Source organism: Branchiostoma lanceolatum, chromosome 7, assembly GCF_035083965.1.
Source record: "Branchiostoma lanceolatum isolate klBraLanc5 chromosome 7, klBraLanc5.hap2, whole genome shotgun sequence".
Classification (NCBI taxonomy): Eukaryota; Metazoa; Chordata; class Leptocardii; order Amphioxiformes; family Branchiostomatidae; genus Branchiostoma; species Branchiostoma lanceolatum.
In genome coordinates, this window is record NC_089728.1 from 6,152,541 (window position 1) to 6,167,132 (window position 14,592).

Genomic DNA, 14,592 nt, shown 5'->3' on the forward strand with positions numbered 1-14,592 from the left:
GCATGCTGACATGAATACTATTTAAGATTCTTGCCGTTTTTCACTTATCAAAACTATGATTAACTATAAGGGCCACTGGCTCTTTGGTTCTCCATGGTTTTTTGACGAAGATTGAAATTTATCTATTTATCTATTTATTTAAAGAATAAAGTTGACCAGACGATGACACTTGAGCATGTGCTGAGTTCCTGATGAAATGACCAGATAATTGCTCTGTCAACTATGGCAAGACTTTTGCAAGGAATGTATAAACAAACATTCAGTATAATCTTTAAGCCTTCTTTATTAGACTGCTTGGACATGTGACAAACTGGTGAGCTGAAAACTCAGGCTTATCTGTGATATTTGATACTAAGATACCTGTATGTCAAATTGAAGCTGCACCAACACATAACTTAAAATACATTCAATAAAAACAAGCAGGGTTGTTAACTTGGTTCTTTACATAACATACACAACATCACAGTACAGTATAGTTCTGGCAAGAAATAATGACACTATCAGTTCACAAAGATGTATGGCACCAACATGGTCATAATGGGTGTTAAAAATGGCACAGAATTTGATTCATTTCCAAAGTGATAAAAATTTACTATAATTCATTCATTTGATGTCATCTCCAGTAAGCATACTGCTTTCAACTGATCACATATATATAATCTCATAACGTTTTGTTTTGACTGAAAACTATATACTGTTAAAGATACATATCCACCACTGAGCACTCTGCTGCTTTAGCTTTGATATGCAATACTAGTCAACATAGGCACCAAGAGCTGTTGTCAGTAAGTTTTAAAGGACTTACTTACCACAAGTTACCTTTGCAACAATGATGCTGATAATTCCACTATGGACTACTACACTTTATCTTCCTTTTTTACTTGTGTTTGGTCTTTATGTGGTCTACTTTCCTCCTCAACTTTATCCTTAGACGTTAATGATTCTAAATCTTCAACCTTCACATCTTTGATGGTAGGAGATTCTTGAAAAGCATCAGGAACACCCTTCGCATTGTCCAGCCTGTTCTCTATTATATGTAGCCTTGTTTTGACGTTTTTGGCAAAGTCTTTCATTGTTTCGTTCAGCCCTTGTATACTCGACACCATGGAATCCAGCTGCTGGACATCGAACTGCGGCTGAACATGCCTATGTGAGGTCGATCGCTGCGGGAGCTGTCGAAGGGCGGCTTCGATGGGAAGAACGTAAAGATGGCGGCGTCTGTCGTCATCAATGTCGTCTCCCGTAAGAATGCCAAACGTCTCCAGTAGTTTGATTGCATCCGATGAGTCGAAGACAATCTTGGAACCAGATTCCAGCAGGATCCAGCGGTTGATGAGCTCCTCCAGCTCGAACACAGTGATGCCACCTGGAAAGTACATGTAACATTTGGCTTCCAATAAGAACTCTGCATGCCTGCGAAGCTGATGTGTTTCACGGAAGGGTGGTTATAACTTATATACAGATACAGATACTGAAGATGCATGAAATGGTAGTAGGATCAACTAAAGGGGCTGAATTCATTGTGTTGCAAACTGCAAAACATCATGCTAACACAAAAACAAGTCTCCGAATGTCTACTTGTCTGCACTGCACTTCATCAGGGTCAAGGGTCAAATGACCAATCACTGTCGTAGCCTCATAAGAAATCCTAAGTATGACAAATATGACTGATTAACCCGACTAGTAGGTAACCTTTTAACACAGGGGCACCCCTGGTAAAACAAGGGTTAAGCCCAGTGAATCACAATTCTAACCTCTGATGATGTCTCCTTCATCCTCAGCCTCCAGCTCCAGTGGTGAAGTTCTCCCCAGTAGAAATGTGTACACCAGAAGTGCCTGTTTCACTGACTCCTCCTGGGCTCTATCCACTAGTGCAGTAAGCAGCCCCCTATTGAAAAGACACACACAAAAAGTTAAAGTACTGGATTGTAAAGTGAAATGTGGTGGATGGCGTTTCAGTACCATAAACTTCATGTGCTTGGCTCATGAGTGCGATTCAGAAATGCCAACTATGCTGTATGATTGCCCAAATGTTGTGAAGATACCTAATTTTTCCAGATATATCTGTGATGTATAAAGTTTCCACACCATCCAGTGATAAAAAATGTGTTAAAATGTGTCCAATTGTGGTTTTACTACCAATTCACCATCTGGCTTAATGATACCATGAATTAAGCAAATGAAATAAACGCGCACCTGTTACTCGATACATTTTTGAAGTAAAGGGTTCTGGACAACTCCAGGAGATACAGGTTACGTCTGTTCTTGTACACTGTCCACGACCGTAGGACCACAAACCCAATCGTTGCCGCCAGCATCAGCAAGATGGGGATCTCTAAAGATGACATCACTAAAACAAGACGCTGCAAAGATGAAAAATGGTACACAATTAATCTCCAGGCAGATGTCGGTAGGAAACAGGAGGCAGTTCGTACCAGAAATGGAGAGCTAGAAAGACGATTTTGCCTGCCAACAATTGGTACTTAGAGTACGATGAGAAACTCCAGGGTATTTCCACATGATTTCACAGCTGCCATGTCAGTTGGTTGAAACTAGAACTTTGTAGAAGAGTCAAATGTATAGATTTGTGTGTATGACATCATTATTCTTTGACCAATAAGAAAAATTGATTTACCTGTTCACTTCCAGGTTTAACCATCCAACATGGCAAACAGTCGTTGCATCATTGTGATTTAAATAGAAACCCCCTTTACTTTACGGTCACATTACATGCATAATTTTAATGCTCCATGAAAAAATTGCTCAGGACAAAATTCTGGGCACATGGTGGCTAGTTATACTTTTATTCCTACTGTATTTTTTCTATATTGCTAAAAATAAGTACAAGGCATTATAGAAACGTTTTATAATCCAATGAAGAACAAGTTGCAGGTTTACCTGTATGATGACACCAAACAATGCTATGAGGATGGTTGTGTACACCATGCCTTTGTCTGCACGTGTCATCCGTATGCGAGCATCAGGCAACAGGTGTTCCAGCGCCTTACAGGGGATGTCTTTAAAACCCTTCAGGATCAACTGCTGGTCCTTCTTCAAGCGAGCTGCCACTACCACTCTCTTGTAGTAGTACCTAACAAAGCAATGAAATAGCTAGGCTTAGGCTTAGGCAACCAATAAGTTGTCAAATTAAAGTATCTTAAACTTGTAGGATTTTAGTGCTGAAACTGTGCAGATCTTTAATACTTTTGTACAGTACAATGACATTGCATTTGTACTCTGTGAATATTGCTAATAGTATACAATGTGATAACTTGCATAAAGTTACTTTTAACTTATCATAAAAAGAAATGACAGTAGATAACAAGAACTGTCAGAGCAATTAACCTAAGTCTTGAAAACGATTTCAAAATACGAATTTAAAAGGACTGTTTTCATTTTGTATGCTTTTGCCCAAATTTATTTGTCTGTTGCTCCCCTTCTTGCAGGGGTTAGAAGTTAGACGTGCAATGAGAAGAGAAAGAAAATCAAGGATAGTATTTAAAACGATCCCTACTTTGGCTCCTTCTGTGCAGGACCGCTGAGTTTGCTGTAGACCATGCTGTACCATGCTGGTGACTGCTCTTGAATCTCTTCCTTTCCAAAAGCCCAGAACTTGAGGATGGCATACGCATCAGGATTCACATCAACCTGTGAAGAATACATAAACCTTTCTGTGAACATGTCATTGAGTATACAGAAGTCTACTTATCAAATTTTTAACCATCTATTACGTGCATAGCCCAGTGGTTAGTGATCCTATATGGACAAAGACATCAGGAGATCAAATCCTGACTTTTGTCACACATCCAACGTTGTCACTCAACTGACACCACACAATACTGGAAAGCATTGCAGTCCTTCAGACAGGATGTTAAGCCGTGGTCCACTGTTCATTGTACTTGTCTTTCCTGTCATGACTAGTGGAATATCAACTCTTCAGTGAGCTTAATTAGTTTAAGCTCACTTTTTATCACTTTCATCACCTCAACTGACTTATGACACAATGAATGTAATAGTGGGTCATAGATGCCAGGAGGTTTGTATCATTTGCTTGTTTTTTGGCGACACCTCAGGACAGAGCCTTCTTTAGTACTAATGTTATTGGTTTGGCTATCCCAGTTCAGTGAGTGATGGTTGATGATATATGACTCCCAGGCACCTTTGGCCCACCTCTTACTTCATATTTCTTAGCAAGTCACAGATCACAAGGGCACACTGCCACTAAGACTGTAGTTTTACTGCATAGACTCTTACCATAACTCCATTTTCAGACACATGGTCTTTCAACGCCTCTACTATCACATGACGCGGCAGCTCGACGTAGCTCGCTTTTTTGATGAGCGACGACAGCTTCTGTATCAAGAAGAATTCGTTCTCCACACGTTCGTGTTCCGTCAGGTGACGTGTCGCGACCGTCTCCTTGTCAGGGTTCACTGGGTCAAACATCGTCTGGATTTGATCAAAACAAGTGAGAACAAACGAAGGACAAATCAGTTAGAGTAATCAAATCATCAATAAGAACACTCAGTTATCATATGCTGCATTTGTTAAACTGTAATACATTTTAGAACTTACATGGTTGAATCTTACATGGCTCACAATTGTTTTAGGACCTGAGTTTGCCTTTAAACATGATATCTTCTTATACCTTGTTACCTATATGTTATATATATATATTTATTAGCCATATTAAGCAATGCATGTTGGCATCACATGCTTTTATAATAGCTTTAAGTTATGATCTAAAGAGCTAAAGAAACGCACCTCTTTGTCCGGGTTGATTGGATCGAAGACATGCTAAATCACAAGTATCAATAACAAACAAACAAAGGGAATTAGTGGAACAAACAACGCACAGCACACTATTACTTGAAAAGCTGGAGACAAATAAAAAGGAAAAAAGTGCATGTCCAGTGTCAAAAACAATGGTTGGGATAACGGGATATCAAAATCAACTCTGTCTACAAGCAAGTGCAATGGAATAAACTACGCAGTCACCAAAGCATGGCTGCTATCTTCATTAGGATTTAATCTTAAGCTTGAAATGTATACTGGGCAAAGTTTTGCCATCCCTTCTTTTGAATAATCTTTTGGTATGCAAATAATGTCAATAGCCTAAGTGACATCTGGAACGGTTAGGGTTATACTTTTCATTCGTGAAAGAATAAACTTTTCTTTAATCTTTTCTTCAAGTTCAAGGAACATATCTGGTAAAAATCCTACTTATAACTTACTTAAGTTATGTACAAGGTTGATATGAAGAAAAACACTTCATTTTCTGGTGGCAGTACCTTCATTTCGATAAGAATTTTGTGAAACTCATCGGTGATCGCAGTGTCCAATGCGTCGGAAAACTCAGAGAACTGGTCCAGGTATGTTGAGGGGATGATTCCATCCATACGCTGCATGAGGCGCATGACCAGCGACCGTCGGGTGATGGGTATGAAATGTTCCGGAAACTCCTCTTCGGAGGGGACCCCGAGAAGAGGTGCCCTCTGTACTGGTGCTGGTACCAGTGTGTCTGCTGTCTGGGTGGGGAGCGGGGCAGCTAGTGTCGGCCATTTTAGTTTGCTACGTAGGCTGACTAGCCTGGCTGCTGCACTATACTGGAAAATAGAAGAACATGACTGATTTAAGAATCTAGTAGTAACACTACATGTACATATCTTGCTGTAATATAGCTTGCTATGTTATTTCAAAGGAAGCCAATTACAAAAATGTCCTTCTTGTTCACTCATTCCTGACAATAGTGCAAAAAGTCTTATTGACAGGAAAAGTGTCAGCCAATCAGAGGTGTTGTTCACAATGATCAAAGGATGTAAGGTACCCTGTGATTAGTTGCATTCCTTGGTTCTAAAAATTCAAGTGATCCTGTCGATTAATTTCATTTTACCCTGTCATACAGTGCAAGCAAAAGTGTCACAAATTATGGTGAGGAAAAAATTTATTGACAGGAAGTTGGCCTTGTTTCTTTAATATAACCAGTCTTTGTTGTCATGGTTGTGCTACCCATAGAACCCCATGCCTCCCAACACGCAAGGGGATCCGTGAACAAGTCTATGGCATTGTTAGGGACATGATGACATATGATGACATATGCCTAGATTCGTAGACACTCCAAATAGGCTTTGAGCCAAGTTAGGCAAATGTAATGTCCTCAGTCGTGTCAAGGCAACATAATTCAATGTGACACGGAACATACCATTAATAAAATGTCTATAGTTTGCAGAACAGTCTTGTGACATTTCTTCTTAGTAGCGGATGTCTTTAGTATACATTCTAACATGCGACAGGTGTATTTCTAAGACGTTTATAACGTCTTACAGGTGGCATATCATGTTGTTGTTTACTAGTCTTCAATGACGTTTCCAAGGACATCTACAAATGTTTAGACAAATATCACGATATGTTGACATTCTGTACACCCTACTGCATCGTCTTACGTTATTTCTTGAGGTGTGAAGTCCAAGAGACAGGATTCTGAGGCGGAAATTCCCCACACGACAGCAGAACAAGGTTGGACCGCCCATCTTTACATGTTTGGGGTCATCAGGGTGGAAGGTCGAAGGTTATTTAGAGCGTAGGAGCGACAAAACACAAATCAAAATTAGGTAGAAAATATAGAAATTGAGAAGATAGATCATCAGAATAAATGTCGTACAGAATTCGTATAAAATATTTACTTGAATTTGTTCCACTTTTTTTATGGTGTGTTATGTTGCTTTCACGGGTTTCATCTGATATGAAGATGAATATTTAACGTTTTATCGCCTTCTCCCAAGTTGCACTGCAAAAATTTTCCCGCGAAAACGAAAAAGTGGAAGTCGGCCAAACTGGACTCCAAACCTTCCTCAGGTTTTCCATCTTCTTCCGGAGTTCAGCACGACAGTGTGGTATTCTGAATAGGAACTCTGAACTCAGAAATGTCCGCGCACAACTCTATTCATTAAGGAATTGTCGCGTTGGATAAAAAACACGGATTTTGTGTCGTCCAGGCATCGCGCCCCCCTCCCCCATGTGGGAAATGCACAACCCAACACTTTGACGTTTTTGTTGAAGGACCGTTCAGTTTGAACAGACTTTGTAGTAGATATGGACCCTGCAGAAGTGGAATTCCTGGCTGAGAAGGAGATGGTTCATATTGTGCCGAACTTCTCCATGGACCGGATGTATCTTATTGGGGTAAGTATGAAACTAACAGTGCTGTAGTGTTGTTGATATTATATCATATTATTTGACAATACTACAATGTACACTTATGTTTGTACACATGTACATTGTATCATGAATTGGAGAAAAGTTTCAGTCTTCATGATAATAATGCTTGAGATAAAACGTATGCTTTTATCGATAGCTGAGGCTTAACACATTACCAAAGGCTTTATGTCAACATCTGAAGGGATGAATGTGACCCAGAGCAGCAGCGGGGCTCGGAGCCTCTATAAGATCCGCGGAATTTGATCCAAGTGGTCAAGCCAACGGGGTGGTTTATCGCTTGCCATATACGGTGACCGCCCTATGTTCCGAAATCCCTATGTTCCGAAATCCCTATGTTCCGAAATCCCTATGTTCCGAAATCTCTATGTTCCAAAATCCCTATGTTCCGAAATCTCTATGCTCCGAAATCTAACAGAATAAAATCGAAATTCAAGGTGAATATAAATGTATAGTATATGTAACTAAATGTTCCAACTCTGGGCCATAATTCGGTAGAGGGTTGTGGCTTAACGAGGTTCATGGTGGCATTTAGATTTTGATCTTAGATCCTATACCTTCCTCTGATACTCTTCTCTTGTGCCATTTAAGAGATCCTGAGCTCTGTTAAATTTGAACCAGAGGCCGAACCGCATCGCAAATGTCTTGTTCATGTATGAGTGATTTTTTTTCATTTCCTTACATTTTTAAAAAGTATATATATATTAAATTGCATATCTAACTGGCGCGAGGTCATTAGATATCTTAATCTTTGATATCTAAATTCTCCGAATACCAAGCATCATTTAGACAGTTTGGACTATAAAATATCAAAATATTAAAGATTTTCGAGATTTTTATAAAAAATCTTGAAATTTTCTTTGAAAAGAGTTTTTGATAGCTAGTTCAAATAAATTGAATTTTTTTATAGCTAATGCTCGAAATTTTCGAAAGCTGATATAGAAAAATCCAATCTTTTTTTAACAAAAGATCAAACGGAGTTTTAAATGCGTCATGGACTCTTCCTAAGAAATATGGCCGTGTGTTGGAACATTTCGATAGGGGTTTTTGAACTTATATGGCATAGGGATTTCGGAACATAGGGATTTCGGAACATAGGGATTTCGGAACATAGGGATTTCGGAATATAGGGATTTCGGAACATAGGGATTTCGGAACATAGGGCTGTAACCGCATATACTGTGCCTCTCAGAATTAGAAGTTAAGACTAAATCTTGTTTCATGATGTAACTATTTAAGAACATGTTTGTTGTAAAGTTTGATTGACTTAATGTGCTTGTGTTCTAGGGTGACATCGGTCCCTTCAACCCAGGTCTGCCAGTGCAGATTCCCCTGTGGATGGCCATCAACCTCAAACAACGGCAGAAGTGCCGGATACAGCCTCCTGACTGGATGGATGTGGGTATGTAACATGTGTCCATTGTCATCTCAGCTGGGTTTTGTCAAGAAAATGAGGGGCCTACCCTAATGCAATTGCAAGGGAGCAGAATGTAGAGGTTTAGCAGATTTGATGTGGGAATGTGTCATTCTAAGGCTTCATCGAAGTTCATGAGGGTGAAATTGTGATCGGACAAATTACAGTTGAAGACTGTTGCCACCTGTGGACTTGCATGGTCAATTGTGGTCAATCTGAATTTTTCACTATTGCATAATTGGCAAAATCTGCTCCCAATGGTAATAGGTGCTGAAATAGGGCACAGTGCGCCTGTTCCCCATTTAGAAAACTCAGGGATCTGTAATCATTAAGTCTGTAGGTAACATTTCGGAGCAACCTGGCATTTCATGGGATAACAAGTGGTGAAAGATGTCATTCCGTGTGCATCATGGTTTGTTTGTACAAGAATTCAACCTTCATCATTTGACTCCTAAGACTCCGCCAGAATGTTTCCTGATAGTGTTTGATGATAAAGATGCACATGGATATAACACACTGGTTATTTCTTATGCATGCCTTAGAAAAACTACAAGAGAAGAAAGAAGAAGAAGAAGGCTCCCAGTTCTTCAAGCCAATGCTGAACAAGCATTACATGGAAGTGGCACAACTCCTACTCACACAGTAAGTTGGAATATCAACCCATTTGGTATTTGGTAATGCTGACATCTAAGAAGTAAAGCCAGGACTTGGTGAAAACCTTTCTAGAGCAATGTTTTCTGTGTCATTTTTGTAAGTGGACTCCAGGTAGAATAGTGTTTCTCTATCTAACACTAATTGAGATCTTAATAAAACAAACAAACTAACTAACTAACTAACACATTGGGTGAAGTCTGCTTTATTGTTCTTACACAGAAGTTGAGTGGCCATGATATTAAGGTTGTTTCTTTTTTAGTGCAACAGACGACATTCCCAGGGCAGATGAAGTCAGGACCCTGATAAAGGATATCTGGGACATCCGCACGGCTAAGCTGCGCACCTCTGTGGACAAGTTTGTCTCAGAGCAGGAATCCCATGCCCAGGTACATTTTGTTGGCTCTATTGTTTCTCAGATTTGAAAAAAAATGATGATGGTCTTAAACCTTCTCCTTGGTTCCTAACTCAGTAACTAATAGGGAATCGGGTGCCAAATGGCTACTTCAGTGTGCTAAAGGTTAAATACCAACTTGAAAACACGATTATGGGGAAGAAAAATGTATACCTTGGTTACTCCTATGTAGAATGGTAACAACACATGCTTTTTCCCCAATTACAGCTGGATGACCTTTCACTGATGGAAATCAACACGATGCGACAGTTCCTGACGCAGGCCCTGGATCACATGCACCAAATACGAACTCCACAAGGGGGAGCCACTCAGCATACACAGGAGTAACACAGCTGTGAAAGAAGACTTTGCGTGAACAACAGTATGAGATTGCGTGAACAACAGTTGTCATTTACCAACTCAGATTAACTTTCATGCTGAGCTTATATACTTTTATTTACATTGGAGGGTTGTCTTATCTTCTGTTCTTTGCATATTTTAGATGACCTTAAGTCAGCATTTGAGTATTGTTAAAATCTGATACTTACCAGAATGGTATAGGATTGGACTTGAAAAAGTTTGTACACATTAGTGACATTTTCAAATTTGATGAGACCACAACAAGTGCTTGACTCTTTGGAATTAGGTACATAAAAGAATGGTATAGAATTGAACTTGAAACTGTTTGCACATAACAGCAACTTAGTAATACCACAGGCAAGCTCTACTCAAATTTATTGAGTCCACAACTGTTTGTTTTGAGTGTGTATATGGGGAAACTGTATGAATGTGAATTGATTCTCAATGGGACCAAATGGTACTAAATAATAAAGTAACTTATAGAGTTTGTAACCAAAGTGTGTATGCAAGCATGGTGTGGTGTTGTATACTGTATAGACCAAACGGAATGGTATATACCAATAATGTATTACATTGTACATGTATTACAGCCTTATCAATGTACGGTGAGATAACATTGATTCTCAATAAATACAAGTGAAGCTTTTGTCCTTTTTTACTTCAGTATGTAGAATATTTCATAATCATATGATTTATAGCCAGTACCCTGGTTGAAAAAAGTGTGGTGTGTGTGTGTGCATGTGTGAATGAGTGAGTGAGTGAGTGAGTGAGTGAGTGAGTGAGTGAGTGAGTGAGTGAGTGAGTGAGTGAGTGAGTGAGTGAGTGAGTGAGTGAGTGAGTGAGTGAGTGAGTGAGTGAGTGAGTGAGTGAGTGAGTGAAAAAGCATCATGCTTAGCCTCATTAGAAGTAACCTGAGTACAATCCTCCATAGGGGTTAGCAAGCAATTTTTTTAAATTTATTGTCAAATATTACAATACCATACATTGACTCTCGAGGCAGCGTAGCTGATATTGGAGAGTCAACATTTATGGACAGACGGATACATAGGCAATTTTTTTTGAGCCAGCGGTCACTTCAGAGGATGGTACTCAGGCTACATTATAAGTTCACTGCAGTTGAAACGTAATTTACTAGTCGTCGCTCGTGAGGATATCTTTATTTATCTCTTTCCCCATCCTACCCTCCCCTGTTTTCTGTGAATGGGTTCGTCCACCAGCTGGTGCCCCGAGGTGCATGCTGGGTGCAGCAGACGGTAATTTACGACCTGGTGACCCCGGCCGACAACACGGGGAAGTCGCGCGGGGAGAGAGATCCCGCTGGCAATGCACTTCAGGAGGATTCCCTGCCGCGAGCAACCTTCACCGAGCTTCAAGACACTTCCGGTAGCGTTTTGTGGTGCTTTGCGGGATGGGCGAACGCGTTTTTTGTGTCGGTATGCGGCGGTTGTGATTTGATGCGAGGGGGACTACTGCTGTCAACATGATGGCGGGTGCGCCGCACACAGCTGGCGAGGCCGCGGCCACATCTGGCCTGGCGGCGGCGGATCCCTCCCAACATGGCTCCGTGTGCTTCGTGTGTGGCAGCGGTGGGGCCAGCTACGAGCTCCGATCGCGCCCGGGAGCTGGCGACACCGCCGTGCCGTACTTCCCCTTCCTGGAGTATCACGAGCCCCCGCCCGGCGGCCGGTCCCTGGCTCCCGACGGGTCCGCCGACGTCTGTTTCGTCTGCTGCTCCTTCCTGTCCGAGCAATGGAATTCCTTCGAGCGGATGCGAACGCCTCTTGCCAAGCGGCTCTACTGGCTCAAGAGGCCCCCAGGGTGCGGCTACAGGAGCGGTCACGACGTCTGCCACGACGCACAACTTCGCTTTCAACAGGAGGAACTCCTGAAACTTAACGGTCAAGACGCGGCCGACGTGGGCGGGGACGACTTCGAGTGGCCCGGGTATGCCGCCGCTAACAGTGACGACGCCAGAAACAGAGAAACAACCAACGAAGGAACGTCGACTCTGAGATTATGTTACGTCTGCGGAAATAAGAAAGACAGGAGACATCTCTTGAGCGCTCACACGCGGCCCCAGCACAACCCGAAGTCACCGTTCTACCCCTGCCTCACAAGGCATGCCCCGCCCCCTGGGGCTGGCCAGGCGGACCAGGACGGGACGGTCATGATTTGTGAGGGCTGCGAGAAGTTCTTGTTCAGGCAGTGGCAGGCATTCCAGAGGAACAACATCCCTGTCATGGAGAGACAATATCAGCTCCGATCTGAGCCCGATGTGTCCCGCAAGGCTATGTCTTCGGACCACAACACTATACCACAGGACAGAAACACTCAAGAAGATGGCGATGGCATGATGAGGTGTTTCACTTGCGGAGTGACGCAGCCGTTCAACTCAGGCAGGTTCATCTATTCCAGGAAACACTCTGAAGGGGGCGCATACTTTCCCTTCCTGGAAGAACTCACCCCGCCCAAAGGCACCATGCCCCTGACGGTACACGGCGTGACCCGGGTCTGTCACGGGTGCCGAAAGTCCTTGGACAGGCAGTGGAAGTCGTTCGAAGCGTCGGCAACACCGGAGAGCCAACGTGTCTATAAGATGCACAAGGAGAGTCCAGGGAAGCTGCTGTCTTCCCCCTCCACACATTCTTGGCCGCCGCAAAAGTCGACTGCTTCCAAGCCTCAGGGTTGTTACCTGTGTGGTAGCATTCTTCCAATCTCAGGTGGTAATGTCGTTAACTCCAAACCACCATCAGAAGACGAGGATGATCAGAATGTAAAGTACTTTCCCTTTCTCACTGATTACCCCCAGGCAAGTAATGCCCGACCGCTGAGACATGACGGCACAGCCCGGGTGTGTGACACCTGTCACTCGTGGTTGGATCAACAGTGGCACATCCTTCAAATCAGGGGCGTCCCACCTAACCAGATCGGCGGCTTTATAAGTAACTTTATGGTGCTGCCAAGCACGTCGTCAAGTTCAAGGGGAGAAACTGATACTGCAACAAGGTTATCACCTGTCGTGGCGGCAGATAAAAAAGAAACACTAGAAGAGGCCAGGAAAAAGTGCTTTATTTGTGGCAAAAGCATAAGTACAGGTGGTAAGCAAACAGTGTACACATACCCAAGGACGAGGGACGGTCTTTCGGACAGAGGCCCTTTCTTCCCCTTCCTGGCCACCTGCAACCCTGCACCTGGCGCTGATCCGGTCCGGTCCAACGGTTCGGTGACCACCTGCCAGTTCTGCCACCACAACCTGTTGCAGCAGTGGGACGATTACGAGGACTCCCCAAGCAGCCCCGGCCAATCCAATCGCTGGCTGCGGCCGTACCACACGCGAGATTTCGTGTGCTACTGGTGCGGAGAGCTCCATCCTTTTGCGGTGGCGAAAGAGGTTTCGGTAAAACACTTCCCCTTTCTAACTGACCGCCCCAGACCGAAGGGATCCCTAGCGTTAGAGGGAGGTAGCAGTGTACTTGTGTGTCCGGGATGTCATGAACTCATGAAAAGTGTTGAAAAGACTGCAGAAACTGACTTCACACCTTCTTCAGTTATAAGGGGACCAAGCATTGATGAACACAAGGTGGGTGAAGACATTTGTCTTCTTAAGTTCTTTTGTATGTTTAGGGCCACACTTTTATCATGTGTTGAAAAGACTGTGCACAGCAACAATATTGTTGTACACATCATACCTTTAATTAAAGGGGACAGGCCATTGATGAACATAAGGTGGGTAAAGATTTCTATCTTCGTTTGTACTGATAGAGCTAGTTTCAATATCATACATGTACTTTTAATATCATCAGTAGCAAAACATAGAGTTCGAAAGGACATACATGATGTAGACCCATTGCAATGTGTCTAACTCTTAAATTCAGCCCGTTTCAATGTCCTTGTAAACTTTTAAGTTATAGCCTCCTTTGCCGGAGGTGGGCTTTTTTTGTGTGTGTGTATGTCAGTAACCTGTTTGCACCCGGCTTCTTGTAAACCACCTCTGAGTACAATCAGAACTGGTATACAACTAAAAAAAAGCACATTTAATATCGGCACACACACCCAAGCCCAACCCATGAAGCTGAGGAGGCTAGTACATTGTATTAGTAAACATAACCTTTCCTGCCAAAGTGCATTTGCCCCTTGAGTGCACCTTTGTGTTGGCGGAAGACTTCCCACCTGTCCCCCAGAGTTACACACCTGTCGCAGGTGTCAGGTGACAAGAGCAGCGAGGTGTGGCCACCAAGGGTAACAGGAGACACTGGGGCTAATGCACCATAGCCTGGGGCCAACTGTGCCCAAGGTTTTAGAAGGTTAGGCCTTGGAAAAAACGTTGTGTTTCCGGTTACCCGACCGACTGTAGCAAACACCTGCCTACCCTGGTCTTTTTTGTCTGCTGCTAGTATGGGACATAAAAGTTTCGATCTGACATCTGATTAATGAAAACAGCTTTTTTTTTTCCTGGGCCTTACCAAGATGCTTGAAAATAGCTTTTACCAGTTGGATAGTTGTCATCATAGTAGAAAAGGGCTGTTTTTTTCTTCAAATTTTGAATTTCAGGTTTTTC

The 14,592-nt window shown here is 42.5% G+C and overlaps 3 protein-coding genes across 6 annotated transcripts in view; 2 read left to right on the plus strand and 1 right to left on the minus strand.

The window, feature by feature from the left end:
* Positions 1 to 265: 265 nt before the first annotated feature.
* Positions 266 to 6,574, minus strand: LOC136438854 (transmembrane protein 143-like). Of its 2 annotated transcripts, XM_066433861.1 has the most exons (9): positions 6,444 to 6,574; positions 5,292 to 5,606; positions 4,765 to 4,797; positions 4,255 to 4,449; positions 3,515 to 3,648; positions 2,899 to 3,091; positions 2,197 to 2,363; positions 1,755 to 1,888; positions 266 to 1,366 (listed from the first exon to the last, which is right to left on the minus strand). In XM_066433861.1, exons 1-9 carry the CDS (start codon positions 6,528 to 6,530, stop codon positions 858 to 860), a joined length of 1,767 nt encoding a protein of 588 aa, XP_066289958.1. In that variant the 5' UTR covers positions 6,531 to 6,574; the 3' UTR covers positions 266 to 857. The 2 variants fall into 2 exon arrangements, with proteins under 2 accessions (XP_066289958.1, XP_066289959.1); XM_066433862.1 differs by lacking the exon at positions 4,765 to 4,797.
* Positions 6,575 to 6,789: 215 nt separating this feature from the next.
* LOC136438859 (DNA replication complex GINS protein PSF2-like) lies at positions 6,790 to 10,680 on the plus strand. The gene is made up of 5 exons (XM_066433871.1): positions 6,790 to 7,182; positions 8,503 to 8,617; positions 9,172 to 9,271; positions 9,543 to 9,669; positions 9,903 to 10,680. The coding sequence occupies exons 1-5, from the start codon at positions 7,093 to 7,095 to the stop codon at positions 10,020 to 10,022; spliced, it is 552 nt and encodes a 183-aa protein (XP_066289968.1). The 5' UTR covers positions 6,790 to 7,092; the 3' UTR covers positions 10,023 to 10,680.
* Positions 10,681 to 11,301: 621 nt separating this feature from the next.
* The window catches only part of LOC136438858 (genetic suppressor element 1-like), a 52,943-nt gene continuing 49,652 nt past the window's right edge, over positions 11,302 to 14,592 (plus strand). For all 3 annotated transcript variants that reach the window (XM_066433865.1, XM_066433867.1, XM_066433866.1), the window contains exon 1: positions 11,302 to 13,614. In XM_066433865.1, coding sequence (XP_066289962.1) covers positions 11,515 to 13,614 — 2,100 coding nt within the window. In that variant the 5' untranslated portion in view covers positions 11,302 to 11,514. The remainder of the gene's footprint in view (positions 13,615 to 14,592) is intronic.

What these genes read in the sequence shown, in the direction of transcription:
- LOC136438854 (XM_066433861.1), bottom strand. Translation starts at nt 6,530, where the DNA reads ATGGGCGGTCCAACCTTGTTCTGCTGTCGTGTGGGGAATTTCCGCCTC. An exon ending in AAAAATGTATCGAGTAACAG is followed by an intron (nt 1,889 to 2,196) that starts GTGCGCGTTTAT and finishes TCTTTTCAATAG; the next exon opens with GGGGCTGCTTACTGCACTAG. An exon ending in TGAAGGAGACATCATCAGAG is followed by an intron (nt 1,367 to 1,754) that starts GTTAGAATTGTG and finishes TGTACTTTCCAG; the next exon opens with GTGGCATCACTGTGTTCGAG.
- LOC136438859 (XM_066433871.1), top strand. Translation starts at nt 7,093, where the DNA reads ATGGACCCTGCAGAAGTGGAATTCCTGGCTGAGAAGGAGATGGTTCAT. An exon ending in ACCGGATGTATCTTATTGGG is followed by an intron (nt 7,183 to 8,502) that starts GTAAGTATGAAA and finishes CTTGTGTTCTAG; the next exon opens with GGTGACATCGGTCCCTTCAA. An exon ending in AGCAGGAATCCCATGCCCAG is followed by an intron (nt 9,670 to 9,902) that starts GTACATTTTGTT and finishes CCCCAATTACAG; the next exon opens with CTGGATGACCTTTCACTGAT.